The sequence below is a fragment of the Panicum hallii genome, chromosome 9 (genome assembly GCF_002211085.1).
Source record: "Panicum hallii strain FIL2 chromosome 9, PHallii_v3.1, whole genome shotgun sequence".
Classification (NCBI taxonomy): Eukaryota; Viridiplantae; Streptophyta; class Magnoliopsida; order Poales; family Poaceae; genus Panicum; species Panicum hallii.
Window position 1 is genome coordinate 57,229,759 of NC_038050.1, and position 15,788 is coordinate 57,245,546.

The 15,788-nt window shown below is 53.0% G+C and overlaps 2 protein-coding genes across 2 annotated transcripts; both read left to right on the top strand.

Moving 5' to 3' along the window:
• The first annotated feature begins 1,241 nt into the window (after positions 1–1,241).
• On the top strand, positions 1,242–2,918 carry LOC112873809. The gene is made up of 3 exons (XM_025936869.1): positions 1,242–1,696; positions 1,807–2,084; positions 2,598–2,918. Exons 1-3 carry the CDS (start codon positions 1,345–1,347, stop codon positions 2,643–2,645), a joined length of 678 nt encoding a protein of 225 aa, XP_025792654.1. The 5' UTR covers positions 1,242–1,344; the 3' UTR covers positions 2,646–2,918.
• Positions 2,919–10,567: 7,649 nt separating this feature from the next.
• LOC112874647 (homeobox protein BEL1 homolog) lies at positions 10,568–15,528 on the top strand. The gene is made up of 5 exons (XM_025938096.1): positions 10,568–10,770; positions 10,921–11,648; positions 12,386–12,783; positions 13,897–13,957; positions 14,380–15,528. Exons 2-5 carry the CDS (start codon positions 11,010–11,012, stop codon positions 15,055–15,057), a joined length of 1,776 nt encoding a protein of 591 aa, XP_025793881.1. The 5' UTR covers positions 10,568–10,770; positions 10,921–11,009; the 3' UTR covers positions 15,058–15,528.
• Positions 15,529–15,788: the final 260 nt, after the last annotated feature.

The following is a 15,788-nucleotide window of genomic DNA, read 5'->3' on the forward strand; positions in this document are numbered from 1 at the left end:
TGACGATCTGTACGGTGTATCCGATGATCCGGAGCGAGGTGTACGGACGGCCGCCTAGAACCGCAGAGTTGAAACTTGAAAACGTCCCAAGCGGCCAAGCCTCGCTCGAATAGCTAGCCAGGGCCAGATGCTACTACAAGAAAAAAAGGACACTTGCCTCTTCATTTCCTTTTCGCTTCCATGCAAATTCGTCTCGGCTTGGATTGGACGGCTCCGGAGCCCGGACCGGGTCCCTACCAGCAGCCTGCCTCACTGATTGATCATGCTCGTGTCAACTAGCGCGAGTGGTTGGATAATTAATCGGCGGCGGGCGGTTAGCTGTTGCCGGGGGCGCCTCCACATGGCCGACGCCGATCGGTTCCGGGTTCTAGAAGCGGCGGACGCGCGCGTCCTCGCCGGCTGCCGTGCCCACACTTGCAGGGCTACGCGACTGGTGCCACCCCGCGCGGTGTCTCTCGCTCGCCCGCGCGCGCGCCATGTGGTCGGAGCCCCGAGCCCCGGCGGCCTGGATGATTGGGCTCCGGCCTGTCGCGGCGCCGCGGAACGTACCACATGGCCGCCGTGTGTCCGCCCGCCATTGCACCGGCCACGGCCAGTTCGTTCTATTGCCGTCGTCAGGATACATCATGACGCCAAGAACAATGATACGAGGGGGGGCAGACAGACAGACAGGGTGAAAAGTTTGTCTTTTTTTTTTCCTTTGAGGGCGACGGGGTAAAAAGTTTGCAGATCGCTCAACCATCGTTCCTGTAAAACCGTTGGGAATCGGGGAGACCGCACTCTGGATACATGCGGCGGTTTTCTTACCTGCCGGAGGAGCAAAAGGTGTGCCTGATGGAACGGATCCGAGGACCTGGCGACGACCACGAGTCCAACCAGAACGGGAACCTGTTACGCGTGACGAGACCTGAAAAGCAGCAGGATCCTGCGCGTGTTTTCTACCGGACTCGCAGTTACCCACGCCACCTGTTTACCTGTTTACCCTTCCCGTAAACGAGCCGGAGCGAAGCTTGGGCCGCGCACGTGGCGCGCCCTGATAAGGCGGCACGGCGGTTGCCGCAGCTGCAGCTGCGCGCGCGCGGGGACAGGTCAAACCAAACCAACCTCGCGACGCCAACCCCGGAACCCCCCGCGCTACGCCACGTCCCCCTCAACCGTCCGTCGGCCTCAACGCGGCGAAGCAAACAGATGAGCAGCTAGCTCGTCCGCATCCGATCCGCCTCTTCCCTTAAAAGGCTCCGCCGGCGCACGACGCCGCTGCCTGATCACAAGTCGCGGAGCCCAACCGAACCCCACGTGGCTGCTGTGACCAGCGCTGGCCGGCGAGTTGGCCCCGCGGCGGCGATGGCGGAGAAGAAGCTGCTGCTGCTGCCGGTGGCGGTGGCGCAAAAGCACGCGCACGCGCACGGCGTGGGTGGCGGGGACCGGGTGTGGGCGCGCCCGTGGCGGTGGGCCAAGACGGCCTTCTTCCTCGCCGCCATGCTCGCCTCGCTCCTGCTCGTCTGCGCGCCGCCGCTCCTCGTCGTGCTCCTCGACCTCGCCCTCCCGCCGGCGCTGTTCTCGGCTGCCCTCCGCGCCGGCGACGGCTACGCCTCGTTCGCCTCGGCGGCCGTGGCCCAGGCGCGCGCCTTCGACTTCCGGTCCTCGCTCGTTGACCTGCCCGCCGTCTCCACCGCGCGCGCCCTGCTCATCCTCTGTGAGTATCCTGTCCATTCCATCCAGATCGGTTTGCGAGTTCGTCTTGATCCGTTCCCCGTAGCTTGAGCCGAGCTGACCAAGGTGCTCCACGCTTTCTTCTCGTGACAGGCGCCTACGTGGTGTGCGGCGGAGGCGGCGCGTACCTGTGGGTGGTCGGGGCGTGCGCGGCCGGGTCCGTGTCCTACGTGCTCGTCAAGGCCGCCACCGTGCTCCCCCGCCGCGCCGCGCTGCAGGTGGGGGGCGAGCGCGCCGTGACTGCGGCGGGACCGGAAGCCATGCTCCTGCTCTCGCTGGCGCTCGCCGCCGCGCACATCGCCGCGGCGTACCGGACCAGCTGCCGCGAGCGCCGGCGCATGCTCGTGTACAGGATCGACGTCGAGGGCGCCGTGAGTACCAGCACAACGAATTCCCCACATGTGCCTTCTTGCTGAAACTTCTGCGCAACGCAACAGAATCGAAAAAAAACTTCTTTTTACACACAAAAAAGAGAAAAAAACGCGCGTAGTTGCAGTGCAGGCTCGCCGACTTGAGCCCATGACTGGCATAGTGGACGGCATGATTCCCACGAATAATCCAGGCATTTTGTTGGGTACATCGACACCCAATCGCCTCTGCTTTCGGTGACAAAGATTACGAGGATATCAGATTCTCGTGCATCGTCATTAACGCGTCGCATAGTTTAGGCGAAAAGGTTAAGACATGCTTAGTTGCATCCTGCCAGACTAGACACGGATATCTGCTGCAAATGCAAGCATCTTAAACTATGATTGCTGCCTTATTCTAACTGGGTCATCCAGATAAACGGAGCAGATACTTTATTTTAACATGCCATTTTTACCTGGGGGAAAAGGTCAAGACTGTTTTTTTTTACTGAGCTACGACTTGATTTACCTGTGCAGGTGAGGCTAAAAGGAGGCCATCAGACACCCAAAGGGCTGAAGGCCTGAAGCAGCGTAGCGTCTGACACTCTGCTCTCATCCCCACCATTAGATCCGCGACATGGACACACACGTACGTAGGCGCCCGGCAGATTAGTTTCCTTTAGGCTCCAAGCAAAATTTTGATCGAGTTCCTCTTTGTCATGTGTACACTAAGATACGTCCGTCACCGTGTAATTACTGTCACTTTCGCAAGTGAACATACTGTAAATACTGAAACAGCCGTGCTTAAGTACCCCCGGCCTCCTGCGATGCAGACGCAGGACGAGCTGTTGTGTTCAACGCCCGGTTTCTTTCTGCATACAGTGCCACGTATAATTGTTGCAACTGCAGTATCCTTGAAAGTAGAAGTTAACCTAATCAGAAGATGTAATGGTCAGTGAACGCAAAATAAAAAAGGAAACGAAAAGAAAACACATGCTGGAGTGCTGGACTGTTCCATGCTGTACCAACAAATTCAGAGAAACTTGGCTTTCAGTCAGTGAACGAAATTATGAAAAACAAGAAAAAGAAAACAACACAAGCTGACAAGAAGAAAAGTTCCATGCTGTACCAACCGATTCAGAGAAACTTGGTTTTCACCGAAGAATTTTCAGGAGGAGACACGGCTCGGGTCAATGGCGTTCCACCGCCTTCTCCTAACATTTCAGACCACGGTAGGACAGGACACGCATAAAGGGAGATGGCCTTATTCTGAAACCTGGAATGTCCGGCTTCTGGATGCCAGAGAGAATTGTATCTTTGGTCAGACTAGCGGTACGTGAATTTTACAAGTTTCTAATTCTGAAACGGAGGTATTCATGGGATCAGTTTGGAAGTGCCAGTTCACACCGTGGGAGAGACCGTTCAGACGGCAGCACCAGACCGTAAAGTCTGTGTAAAAGCTGCTGGCCTCCGTTGACGTGAAGAGTCCTTATCGCTGGAGAGACGCAGTGCCTGCACACTCAGCAAGGACGTGCTGTGTACAGGACTGCGAAGATAGCGAAGCGAAGAGGAAGTGGCGCTCGTTTGGCAAGCACGTCGCAACTGCTTGTTCTCCCAGTTATTTTTACATGCTTGCGCCATTAAAAAGTTTAGAAACACAATGGGCATGATCCAAACAGGCCTCGGAAGATTTGGAGGCATGAAATGGGTGGGTCACTCAGCTCCCACCCATTGGCATCAAGCTTGCCTTTCTTTTCCCTTTTATTTTAAGAGTCTGGCCTGGAAAAGCTTGATGGACAATAGGAGAAGCGTAAGAGCTTTACATATATTTTGGTTAAAAATTATCTTCCAACATTCTCTTTAATTGGATATCTAAACATATCTAAACAGTCTCTTCAATTGGATATCTAAATATAGACCTTCTCTATTCCGGATTTCTCCCTAGCCAAAAAATGGAGAGCTAGAATTGCTCTCTAGACTACCCACAAGATATAGAAAAACATGATATAAAAAAGCTGCTGGAAAGTATAAAGATATAAAAAATATTTTTTACTCAAATGACTCTCTAAATGATGATTTAGAGAGTAAATTTTAAAAAAACTCTTGGAGATGCTCTTATTAAACTGTTTGTTAATAGACCCATAAAGAAGGTCGGCCCAAGCCCAACATTCGCTATCAGAAATATTTGGCCCACTAAGTTACATGAAAGATGATGATGGATGGATGGATGAGCACAGTGCCATGCTGCCATGCATCGTCCAGGATTCGCCTTTAATGGAGCGGGGAGCATTTCACTACTTGATGGGAAATCAGTACTAAACACTTCACAGAAAGGCGGACCATTTAGGACATGTTTACATCTATATTCAACACCTTAGATTTTATTATGAAAGTTGGAGATAAAAACTGGATTGTAAAAACTGGAATCTAGTGCCTGTTCGTTAAGAAAAAAAATCAGATTCTCTCTGATCCAAGGTGAAAATACCAGAAACAAAAACATGAGGCGGATGGAAAGTTCTCACGGCCTGTCGGCGGTCCGCACTGTTCACAAATCACCGGTACGCGCCCAAACGGCCAAGTGGCTGCACGGCACCCGGTCAATCACAACTATTCCCCACTTCCCTTGCCCTGAAAAAGAAGATCACAACTGTTCCCTGACAATGAGATCGCCTCGCTCCTCCGCAAGCACGCAGCAGGCGCGGGGCAGCGCCGCACACGCGCAGACGCATGCGGGCCGCTCCTGGAGCACGAAAGGCGCGTCTCCAATTCCGATACCCGTCTCACGCGCGGCCATTAACCAGCCTCCGGGCCGGGTCGACATCGGGAAGGGGGCGCGCGCCCGGCGCGCATATCGCCGCCGCTGTTCCCGGCCGGCCAGCGACGCCGGCCGCAACACGCGCGCGCGCGTCGCCGAGGGCCGGGGCCGACACGCGGCTGGCCGGGTTCACGTCGCTGTTCGATCCGGCACCGCCGCGCCGGCCGGTTTTACTCGTGATGAACAGCAGGTTTCATCGTATACCTGGTGGCGCGCCCTCCGGCTACAGATACACCTACTACTACTAGTCGCCGGTAGCTCAGGTCCTCGAGAAAGCTGGGTCCATGGTGATCGCGCACTCTCGCCATCGCCGGCGCTGTCCTGTCGGGGCTCCTCTCCTCGGCAGCCGTACGACGCCCCATGCGCCCGTGCTTTCCTAGCCCGGCCGGCCCATGCCCATACCGCCATATATTGAAGCGTACAGGGGGCGGTACCATCGGTGCCCGTCGCCGTCAGGATTTACGCAGCTCCCGATCGGTTTTCAGCACGAGAAGCACGTGGTGACAGTCCCGGCGAGCAGCTGCTGCTGGCGAGGCCAGGGCACGCGCGCGCGCACAGACGGACAGGGTAGCTAATAGCTTTGGCTACTTGCAAGGCAAGCGATCGAGCGCCGACCGGCCATCCGCTCCGACAGCCGCGTCCCAACGCCCGCGCGCGCCCCCGCACCTGTTCCCGACGGGAGGGGACCTGCCCCCGTACGTGCGCGTGAGCACGGCTCTGATGTCTGATCGGCGATTGACAGCATCGTGGCAACGTCGCCGCCGATCGCCGGCGAGCAGACGACGCCGGCCGTGGTTACCGATCATGTCGGTCAGGCGGGTCACTGCAGCAGGCGTGGCTCGGCCAGAGGCACACGTACGTGCTGCCCTGTGACGCGCTGTGCCTCGTCGTCAACCTTCTGCTTCATTGGCCGCGCGGCCTGTAGTCCGCCTCGACAGTTACGGATCTCCCGAGCTTACAGGAAAACAGTAATGGCTTCTCTTCATCAATTCCCTGACGTGGACGCGCGCGCTGTAGTGCAGTTGGCAGGGAGATGCCTTTGCTCCATCGCGGAGTATTACCAACCGTTGCCTGCGCGGACCGGAACTAAGACACGTCGGCCGCCGGCGTCACAGCTAGCAAGCAGAGCTAGCTAGGGTTTCATCGTATATAGACCGGCTAGCAGCTAGCTAACATGTGGTTGAAAGCTCTGCCGAGGAAATGATCATCACCAGCCTTAGCTTAATAATCGAGGCGCGAAATCGACTGACTGGCAAGTTGAAATACGATGGACAGCTTCCAATTGGCGGCGTCATGGTCTCGCCATTATTTTTCGGATGACTTTTCAGCTATACACATCGTCATCCTTTGATAGATTCTGCTACTTTTTCTAAACCTAATTATGCACCGAATTTTTTCCCCAAAGGCGACCAGTATGGACTGACTAGCTACATCAAGCATCACCATTTGTGTGCTGTCCCAGATTCAAAAGGATCAAAATTCCCCGGACAAAAAGGTCTCCCAGGAAAAAAAAAGTTCCCCAGAGACTCGGAGAGAGGTAAGCAGCACGCTCTTTGACTAAATTTCCCAGTATCTAGCCAACTTGACTAATCGATGTTGAACGGACAGCAACGTGCAATGTTTGTGCCGGCCGCCTTATCCAGTTCTCAGTCTAGAAACATGAGATTTTTCGGTGCAAGGTGATGACAGTTCCGTCCGGAGCTGGAAGGGATTTTTTTTTTCGAGGAGACTGGAAGGGAATTTTTGGGTGAAGAGATCAAAGTCATAGCTCATGCATCATGGTGAGAGAGCGGAAGTGTTGATTATCTTTTATGCGTATGCTGATGCTGCATATGTAGGTAGTGGTGGTAAATTGCCTTGAAATTTAGTTTAGAAATTTTTAAGATCGCGCTTAAAAGGAGTTGAACTCATACTTTATATGTTTCAGATTTAAAAATATTTAAAATCTGAGTAGGACTGTGAATAGAGTATTAGAGCCATGATACGTTACCACCTAGATACGACGATGCCTGTAGCATAGACATGAGCGCAGTGCTGTTGGCCAGCACGCGTCACCGCATATGATATGCGTATGAGTGCAAGGGCGTACGCTGTCACATTAACCCACCAGCCAAAAACCATCAGTGTAAACGTTATCAAGATAATCGACGACGACCTTCGCAAGAACCAAAATAGCAACCAACTAATTTTGGTCGTATATGTCCGGGTGACTAGATCTTCTCATAGATTAAGCTCCAAGGTTTCTTTATACAATTTTAATTTCACTCTCCTTGCAAGCAGTTGCAAATGCAATGCATAATGCAAACGCCGAGGCTGACGTGTGAAGCCGATGGAAGAATCAGGGTCCGGTACGATGCCGAATCTCCCGTATGATTGGACAGAGAAGGTGCTCTTGGAATGGACAAGAAGATCTGGTGATGGCCAGGGAAATGTGAACGAAAATTCTGGTGAAAGTGACGCTATTAGGGTTTGTTTACCTACATCGAGTAGGTTAATTAATTTGTCCCAGCATGACGCTTTTACATACAGAACGGTCCATCCGTTTGGCGGTGTTTTTACCGGGAGGTTGTTGATATTTGTTGACGAGGACTGATATGATGGACCTGTGTTTGATGCTGGCTACACTAGCTTCTAACTATCAGTATACCACCGTGCGTGTATCACTTATTTATCACTTTAAGTATGTTTATATACTAATTCTAAGATACTTATGCACGAAAAATTTTAAAAGCATCCCTATTTTTTAAATACTACATGTATGGTCACATAGTATATACCATCATAGATGGTCTAGTACGTTCACTTACACCTCGTACATACCTTTTATTGGGTTATATATATCCTACATCATGAGATACACATGTAGGAGTAGCTATAAGCGCGTGTAGAATGGATTTTTCATATATATACACTCGCGTGTAGCTACTCTCATCCTCAGTATACCACCGTGCGTATGTCCGCATACTCATTTATCACTTTGAGCATGTTCATATACTAATTCTAAGATACTTCAAAGGGATATATATGAAATTTTTTAAAAGCATCCCTATTTTTTAAATATATTATGATTATACCTTAGTACTACTATATAAAAATAAAGTATGTCTATATACCCTATGTATGGTCACGTACCCAACATATATCGCTTGTAGCTAAGATGTATCTGGCAGAATGACAGAACGAAGAGTACCTACGTGGAGTATGTGACCATAGTAGAACATCTATACCATATGTGACCATACTAGAACATCTATGATGGTATATATATGTTGGGTATGTGACCACACATAGGGTATATGGATATACTTTATTTTTATATACTAGTACTAAGATATAATCATAATATATTTAAAAAATAGGGATGCTTTTAAAAATTTTCATATATATCCCTTTGAAGTATCTTAGAATTAGAATATGAACATGCTCAAAGTGATAAATGAGTATGCGGACATACGCACGGTGGTATATTGATGATGAGAGTAGCTACACGCGAGTGTAGAAAAAACTCATCATATATATATTCTATATTCTACACCCAACAGTCAAATTACTTACAGAACTGACTAAAAATTACTGAACCAAGTTGCCGAATTATCACGTTCAGTAAAATGGTGTTCAGTAATCACACACAGTAGTTATTACTGAAAAATTGTTCAGTAATAGTTGGGTGTAGCTACACCTAAGGTGTAGAATAGCATGTGATATATATGTGTATGTATATATATATGTGTGTGTGTGTTATATACTAGCACGGTGCCCGTGTGTTGCTACGTGTAATATAAATTTTACTCGGACCTACATGAGACTACCAACTTTGTGTTTTTTCACTCCGTGTATATGCCGTGCCATGACCGTCCGAGGTATTGTTGATTGTTTGGGTTTTGATTGGGATTTCGATTGATTTGTCTGGTTCCGATTAGAATTCCGATTGATTTGTCTGGGCTCTGATTAGGATTCCGATGACTGACAAAGGAAGCATTATTTTCTTTAGAAATAGTATATATATATATGCAGAACACCATGTCATAATCTGCCATATTAAAAAATTGTTTTTTTTTGTGCTGAGTCGGTTTCCGGAACGGCTATTGCATAAATATATGTGTCGATGTTGGTAAAGCTGGAAGCAGCCTTGCTATGGACATCAGACGTTTCTTTCCCCGCTTTTGCATTTGCTTTCAGCAGCGCCTATATATACTAGATTATTCATGCATGTCCCCAACATGAATCGCAAAAGTTAAAAAGGACGGGCATATATGAACCAGAAAAGCGACTACTACACACAGCATTCACTGTTTTTCTTTTGCTGGTTTACTAGTTTCTGGATCCCTGCTAGCTACTTTGAGTCTCAAGATTAACGCGAGGCAACGTTTGATGTTTCACAACTTTTTTTGTGACAGTGCAAGACTGCAAGTTGCTGCCCGGAGCACAGAGCGGAAGCTGCTACCTCTTGTGTATGAACAACTAACTTATCAGACGAACTTTGCGCGTTGGTGGTTGGGCGATTCAATCACTCAATTCACACTAGTGCTTCTTACATGCTACTATAAGTATAAAGGCAAAAGTTATCACACGAATTAGCTTTTCAACCTTCAATTAAGAAACCGTTTGCTTAGCTTTTCAACCCCGTCAACAACTAAAACCGTTATCTCTTCGACCTTAGCTCCAATTTAGGGTGATTTTGGGTGTCTTTGAAAAAAAATTCAGGTTCACATAAGATTTATTAAGATCCTAATTTTGCGCACACGCTAATTTATAATCCTACAATGCTTGATTCCATAAAAATGATATTTAGGTGAAGAGTTTTTGACGATTTTGATGATTTTTAAAACTTATAAACCCATTTACAAAACTTTTCTGAAATTGAAATAGGATTTAGTCGTCAGCCATATCTCCAAAACGTCGATGCCATGTCACCTAAGACCATTCTAAACAAGAACTAGGATCAAGAAATTCTAATAATTGAGGGTTGAAAAAGACGAACGCTTTTGTAGTCGATGCCTAGGTGCTGGACTCCGCGGGTTGTAAAACGACTCTTTTCCTGTAATGTTAACTTAAAATAGCTCAGGACATTGGCGCACGCACTCAACCGGATTGATGAGTGAAGAAGCAATCGAGGGGGGCGAAGCACGACAATGACGTGGACGCTCCCACACATTGAGGTGGGCCCCGCGCGGGCCCCGCCGTTGCCTCCAACAGGCCCGTTTTTTAATGGCGGTTAGTTGGCAGCCGTGGACCACGGGCGTACGTGCTCGATCGTCTCCCGGGCCCCACCGTCGGCAACCGCGGGGGCCAGCGACCAGGCAGCTGCGACCGCCGTTGCCTCCCGGACTCGCTCGCCGCTGACCAGTGGTGGTGGTGCTGTAGCAGCGAGCACGCCCGGGCGCGCGGCGGCAGAAGCGCTCGTGCAAGGGCGCGTGCGCGACCGTGCGTGCGTAGCTGCGAGCGAGCAGCATCAGCCGGGGAGAATCTACCGGAGCGGACCCAACCATTGGAAGCGTGACGCCGCAACCACCACCAGCTAGCCACCCGAGCGACCGATGAGCGGGCGAGCCCGCCCAGCTCGCCGCGCACGCCATCGAAATGCTGCGCCCGCGCCGCCGGCCCAATCGCCCGGCGGCCGGCCGCTCGCACAGCCCGCAGCATGCATGTCGATCCATCGCCGTGTGTGGTGTATACTTCTACTACTAGGTAGTAGCGGCTGGTCCGACCAGTCCGCGCGCGCGCGCACTAGCGTGGTTGTCCGAGTCTCCCAAGTGGGAGGGAGGAGCTGCCTCATCTCAGAACGCGCCGAGTATATGAGCACCGCCACTGTCTACCGGCCTCCCTCCCGGCTCCTCCTCATCACATCTCGCCTCGCCCGAAAAGCTATGGCACTGCGCTCTCCCCGGCGCGAAGGTGCGTCGTCGCCCGCTGCCGACGCTGATGCCCACGTCTCCTTCGCTCCCCTTCTCTTTCCTCGTCCTCGTCCCTGCCGGGGCCCTGCTTGTCTCTGCTGCTGCTACTATTACTTTCTCTCTGAGCTAACAAGCTTCTCTCGATCCTCAGTGTAGCGAGGCCGTCGGCGCGCGAGAGCCCCAGCGCGTGCAGGTGCAGCAGCTGCTTGCTGCCTACTACCAGCCAGCTCGCCCCGGAGGATGGCGCACGATCCGAGCCTGGCGTACGCGGACTACTTCGCGGCGGCGGGCGGCGTGACCACGCTCGTCCCGGAGGTGGACGCGGCGGGGGAGGACGAGGGCCACCTGTACGGCGGCATGCACGCGCACCACCACGGCTTCGACATGTTCGGGGCCAGGGGCCTCGTGCCGGGCGCGACGGTGGTGGCCGAGGCGCACGGCAAGGGCGCCGCGCTCGGAGACTTCGCCCTCGGCGCCGAGCACCTACGCCTGCTGGGCCACAGCCAGCAGGCGCCCCTGACGTCCCTGTCGCTGCACGGGCCCGCCGAGGCCGCGTCGCTGGCGCTGCACCACCACCAGCTCGGCGGCGGCGGCGCGCTCAGGCAGCACCAGCCGGCAGCGTGGCCCCCGCAGCCGCAGCAGCAGCAGGGTGGCGCGTGGCACCTGCGCGGCTCCAGGTTCCTGCGCCCGACGCAGCAGCTGCTGCAGGAATTCTGCGGCCTCCCCGTGGAGGCCGCTTCCAAGCCGCTGATGAAGCTGGGGAGCGAGGACGGCGCCGGGGAGGGGTCGTCGTCCTCGGCCCCGTCGGCACAGATCCAGGCCATGGACGCCGCCGAGCTGCAGAGGCTCAAGGCCAAGCTCTACGCCATGCTCCAAGAGGTCGTCCTCTCTAATCGCTCGTCACTCGCCACGGCTCGATTAACTATCGCACACAGCACAGGTCCACCAGCAGCAGGATCAGGAGCCCTCGCATGTCCTTGGAAATCTAAAAAGCTGCAGCCAAGTGCGAGTTCAACTATGGCTTGTCTGAAGAGACCTGGGAGGCTGGGGCAGGCACGGACAGTTGATGCCATTCTGGGGGCCTCACCTCCTGCCTTTGGAAACCTCCAGCGCTCCATCCTTCGCCTTGCCGCAGATGTAGCTATGCGCCTGTACAGGGCAACCTGTAGCTCCCGCAGATCAGCAGGGCCATGCCATGAGTCCCATCACCGCGCAGCGGCAGCCCAGATCTCTGCGGAGCTAGCACTGCTCCACTACTAGTCTGCTCTCTCTCTCTCTCCTCTTACCTTCGGTCTCTTGCCCATCTCAATTCTCATCTTCGTCTTAATCCCTCCCACATTTACTCCTTGCTTGCTGTTCCTGTGTATGCTGCAGACCTGCATGCACAGTGTGATTCATTGGTAGGTGGTGCAGTGCAGTTCTATAGGGTGTGCATCACCGCACCAGTCAAAGCCAAGTACATCAGTACCAGGCTACCAGCAGGGAGCTACAGTGTCATCAATCCGGGAAGTTGTTACAGGAGGCTTGCAGCTACTGTTACATTGCCAATTCGCCATCTGCGATCGAGCTTGGTTACTTGGCTTGCATGGTGTCTGATTAATTTAACGGCGGTGCAGGTGGAGAGGAGGTACCGGAGGTACCGCGAGCAGATGAGGGCGGTGGCGGGGTCCTTCGAGGGGGTGGCCGGGGAGCGGGCGGCGGCGGCGTACACGAGGCTGGCGTCGCGGACGATATCCAAGCACTTCCGGAGCCTGAGGGACGGGGTGGCGGCGCAGTTGCAGGCGGTGCGCCGGGCGCTCGGCGAGAAGGACGCGGAAGGCGGCGTCCCGGGGGCTGCCGGGATGGCCAAGGGGGAGACGACGCCCAGGCTGCGGGTGCTCGACCAGTGCCTGAGGCAGCACAGGGCGTACCAGGCCGGCGTTCTCGAGAGCCAGCCGTGGAGACCGCAGCGAGGGCTGCCGGAGCGCGCCGTCTCCATCCTCCGGGCCTGGCTGTTCGAACACTTCCTGCACCCGTAAATATCATCTTTCCAACTCTTGTTGATTCCATTTACTCCGCACAGTTAGTTTTCTGCATGCTTTTATGTTGGATTGATGCACGACATATATGCTCCCAATGTCTAAGTGCTGAAAGACTAATGATTAATTTGCTACTTGAAAAGAAAAACGAACTCAAAAGTATTAACAGATGCATAGTCATATCCTAACAAACTAAGGATAAGAATCATACATGTGCACAATCTACTTGCAAAAAGAATGTTTGCCGAATAAATGATGCTCAACTAATTGTGATTCTCATTCTTAACGATATTTTGCCTTGTGTTCGGCATCATGTGGCATCGTTTCTCATTCTTTACGAACCATATTTACTCTCTCTCTCTCTCTCTCTCTCTCTCTCTCTCTCTCTCTCTCTCTCTTCCATTGGATGTGGCCAAATAGTTAAAGAACCTTTTTTGACTGAGTTAACACAAACAAATTACCCTCGTAGTAACTTTTTGCTACTTTTAACACTTTTGGTAATGTCACATGTGTCAAAGAAAAGAAACTCTGTGTTATGTTTTGAAGACAGTAGAAGAGGCTAAAACAACAAGTATTGTGAATCGGAGGGTACTAGCTAGTTAGCATCATATACGTATGGATGCCACTTGCTTAAGTGCAATTCCTAGTGAAAAATAAGATGCCACATTGCATGGTTTTGGTGCTGTGGGAGCGGTCTAGCTATAACCTTCATCTATCAATTATATTGGGAGGGTACTCCATGATAACACGCCTTCTTGTGGGTGAATCTAATGCGTTTAGGTTCCCCTATCATTGCTCAAGAACTTGCTTGTCAAGTAGCACTCGCCAGTTGCCAATGAGTATTGTTCTCTCCTCCAGTACTGTTACAACGTCCACATCAAATATATACCGCAATTGTCTTGTACGAATGTTCCATGCATGTAGCACCCATGAATGAACAACTTACATCAATATCTTCTTTAGCCATCCTAAAACATGTCTACATTTGTTACATGCCCACGGACATTTCTTCTTGTTTTTCCAGCTAGCTAGCTGCATCACTCCATATCCTATGGAGATGCTTGGAAGACAAACTAACACCCTAGTTGCTTTGCTATCCTCTCATCCAGGTATCCAAGCGACGTGGATAAGCACATCCTGGCGCGGCAGACGGGCCTTTCACGCAGCCAAGTACGTACGCTTACCTCTAGCCTACCTCAACCACACCACTAGCTGGTCCATGAGCTCCAACAAAATCCGTACAAAAATGTTAAGCAATTCCTGTCCGATCGATAATCGGCTGCCGATCACGGTCGCATCTCAATCATTTTGCCTTAATTTGCATCGTTAAGCTAGCATACTTATTTGCGTAATGCTGGCTGATCGCATCTGTGTGCGCCCCCACAAAGCTAAGACTGATTCCACACGCATCGATCGGCGCCGGCCGTGCCCATCTCGGTCGTCGGGTACCACGTCGGAGTCGAGCGTGTCGGTGTCCTCTCGTGCTCACGTACGTCGCGAGAGAACGGAGGAATCTTTATCGATCAGCCGCTAACGTCTCTCGCGCGCCCGGCCACCGCGTGCCGCGTTGGGTTTTGTTTCACTGGCCGCAGGTCTCCAACTGGTTCATCAACGCGAGGGTGAGGCTGTGGAAGCCCATGGTGGAGGAGATGTACGCGGAGGAGATGAAGGGCCCGCAGGAGGGCGCCTGCAGCAACGCGAACGACAACGACAGAGCGAACCCTAGCGGCGGCTACGGCGCCTCCGAGCTAGGGCAGGGGCGCGGCCGCGCCGAGGACGGCGGCGTGGAGCGGAAGCCGACGCGGGCGCAGCTGGTCCACGACGCCGGGTCCCTGGCCTCCGTTGTGAGCATCGGCAGCGGCAGGGGCGCGCAGAACATCGACTTCGGCATGATGGACGGCGGCCACCTCGACTTCGACGCGTACGGCGACGCCCACGCCGCGGGGGCCGGGCAGGGCTTCGGCGGCGGCGTGTCCCTGACGCTGGGGCTGCAGCAGCACGCCGGCGACCCGCACGGCGGCGTGAACGTCGCGTTCGCGGCCGCGCCGTCGTCCGCGGCGGCGCACGAGTTCCTTTTCATGGCGGGCGGCGAGCAGCAGCAGCAGCAGCAGCAGCAGCAGATGGTCCCGGGTGGCGGCATCCACGGTCACCAGGGCCACCAGTTCGGCGCCGGAATGGAGAGCGACGACGCCGTGGCCGCCTCGCACTACCACCACCGGGGCATCAGCGCCGCCACGGGGTTCCAGCTCCTCCACGACCTGGCCGGCTGATGGCATTATTAGCGCATAGCGGGGGACGGAGGACCGTGACGATCAGAGCGGGGTGCGTGCTTTAATTTGCCTTTTGGAGGCTCACGCGGTGGTTGACGGGGATGCGCCAACGGCAGCGCCCAGCAGGCAGCAGCTAGCGGATGGCATTGGGCATGGGGCGCATGGCGCGAGCGCAGCTTGTGCGCCTCTTGTGTAAGGGCGCTTTGGATTTTTGTAGGGGTTTAGATTCCTCTCCCTGCAATTCTTGGCAGGGTGTCTCTGTCTGTCCATATGGGTGTATCAGTGTGTCGCTCCGGTACTAGCTCGGCCATAACCATTGTTCGCCGCCGCCGCCGACGTCTTGCTTGCTTGGTTGCACGATGGCGTGATGTGCTTGCGATCGTCCATCGGTTTTCTTCCTTTTTGGAGATGTCCAAATTCACTAGCACTTCCGTTAATTTTAATCACTGGGATTGTTCCGGCTTCTGACCATCATCTGTGTCGGTTATCGAATTGGCTCCCCGGAGGCAATGCCACATGGTGAGGGCTGATTATTCGTGCCGGTGTCAAGGTGCGAAAAGAGCAATGCATCAGTTCACCAAGGTGGTATTCTCATCTAGCACATGCTAATCCTACATGCACGACAGGTCGTATGAAGTTATGTCACGCATGGTTAATTAACTTTAAGCACACTCTTATAACATAACCAAGGTGAGTTTATTGACGATCAAAATCCACAGACTTGGTACTAT

Bases quoted from the DNA above. Each gene is read 5' to 3' on its own strand.
- LOC112873809 (XM_025936869.1), top strand. From the start codon at position 1,345: ATGGCGGAGAAGAAGCTGCTGCTGCTGCCGGTGGCGGTGGCGCAAAAG. The intron at 1,697-1,806 runs GTGAGTATCCTG...TTCTCGTGACAG, and splicing joins GCGCGCCCTGCTCATCCTCT to GCGCCTACGTGGTGTGCGGC. The intron at 2,085-2,597 runs GTGAGTACCAGC...TTACCTGTGCAG, and splicing joins GGATCGACGTCGAGGGCGCC to GTGAGGCTAAAAGGAGGCCA.
- LOC112874647 (XM_025938096.1), top strand. From the start codon at position 11,010: ATGGCGCACGATCCGAGCCTGGCGTACGCGGACTACTTCGCGGCGGCG. The intron at 12,784-13,896 runs GTAAATATCATC...CCTCTCATCCAG, and splicing joins TTCGAACACTTCCTGCACCC to GTATCCAAGCGACGTGGATA. The intron at 13,958-14,379 runs GTACGTACGCTT...CACTGGCCGCAG, and splicing joins CGGGCCTTTCACGCAGCCAA to GTCTCCAACTGGTTCATCAA.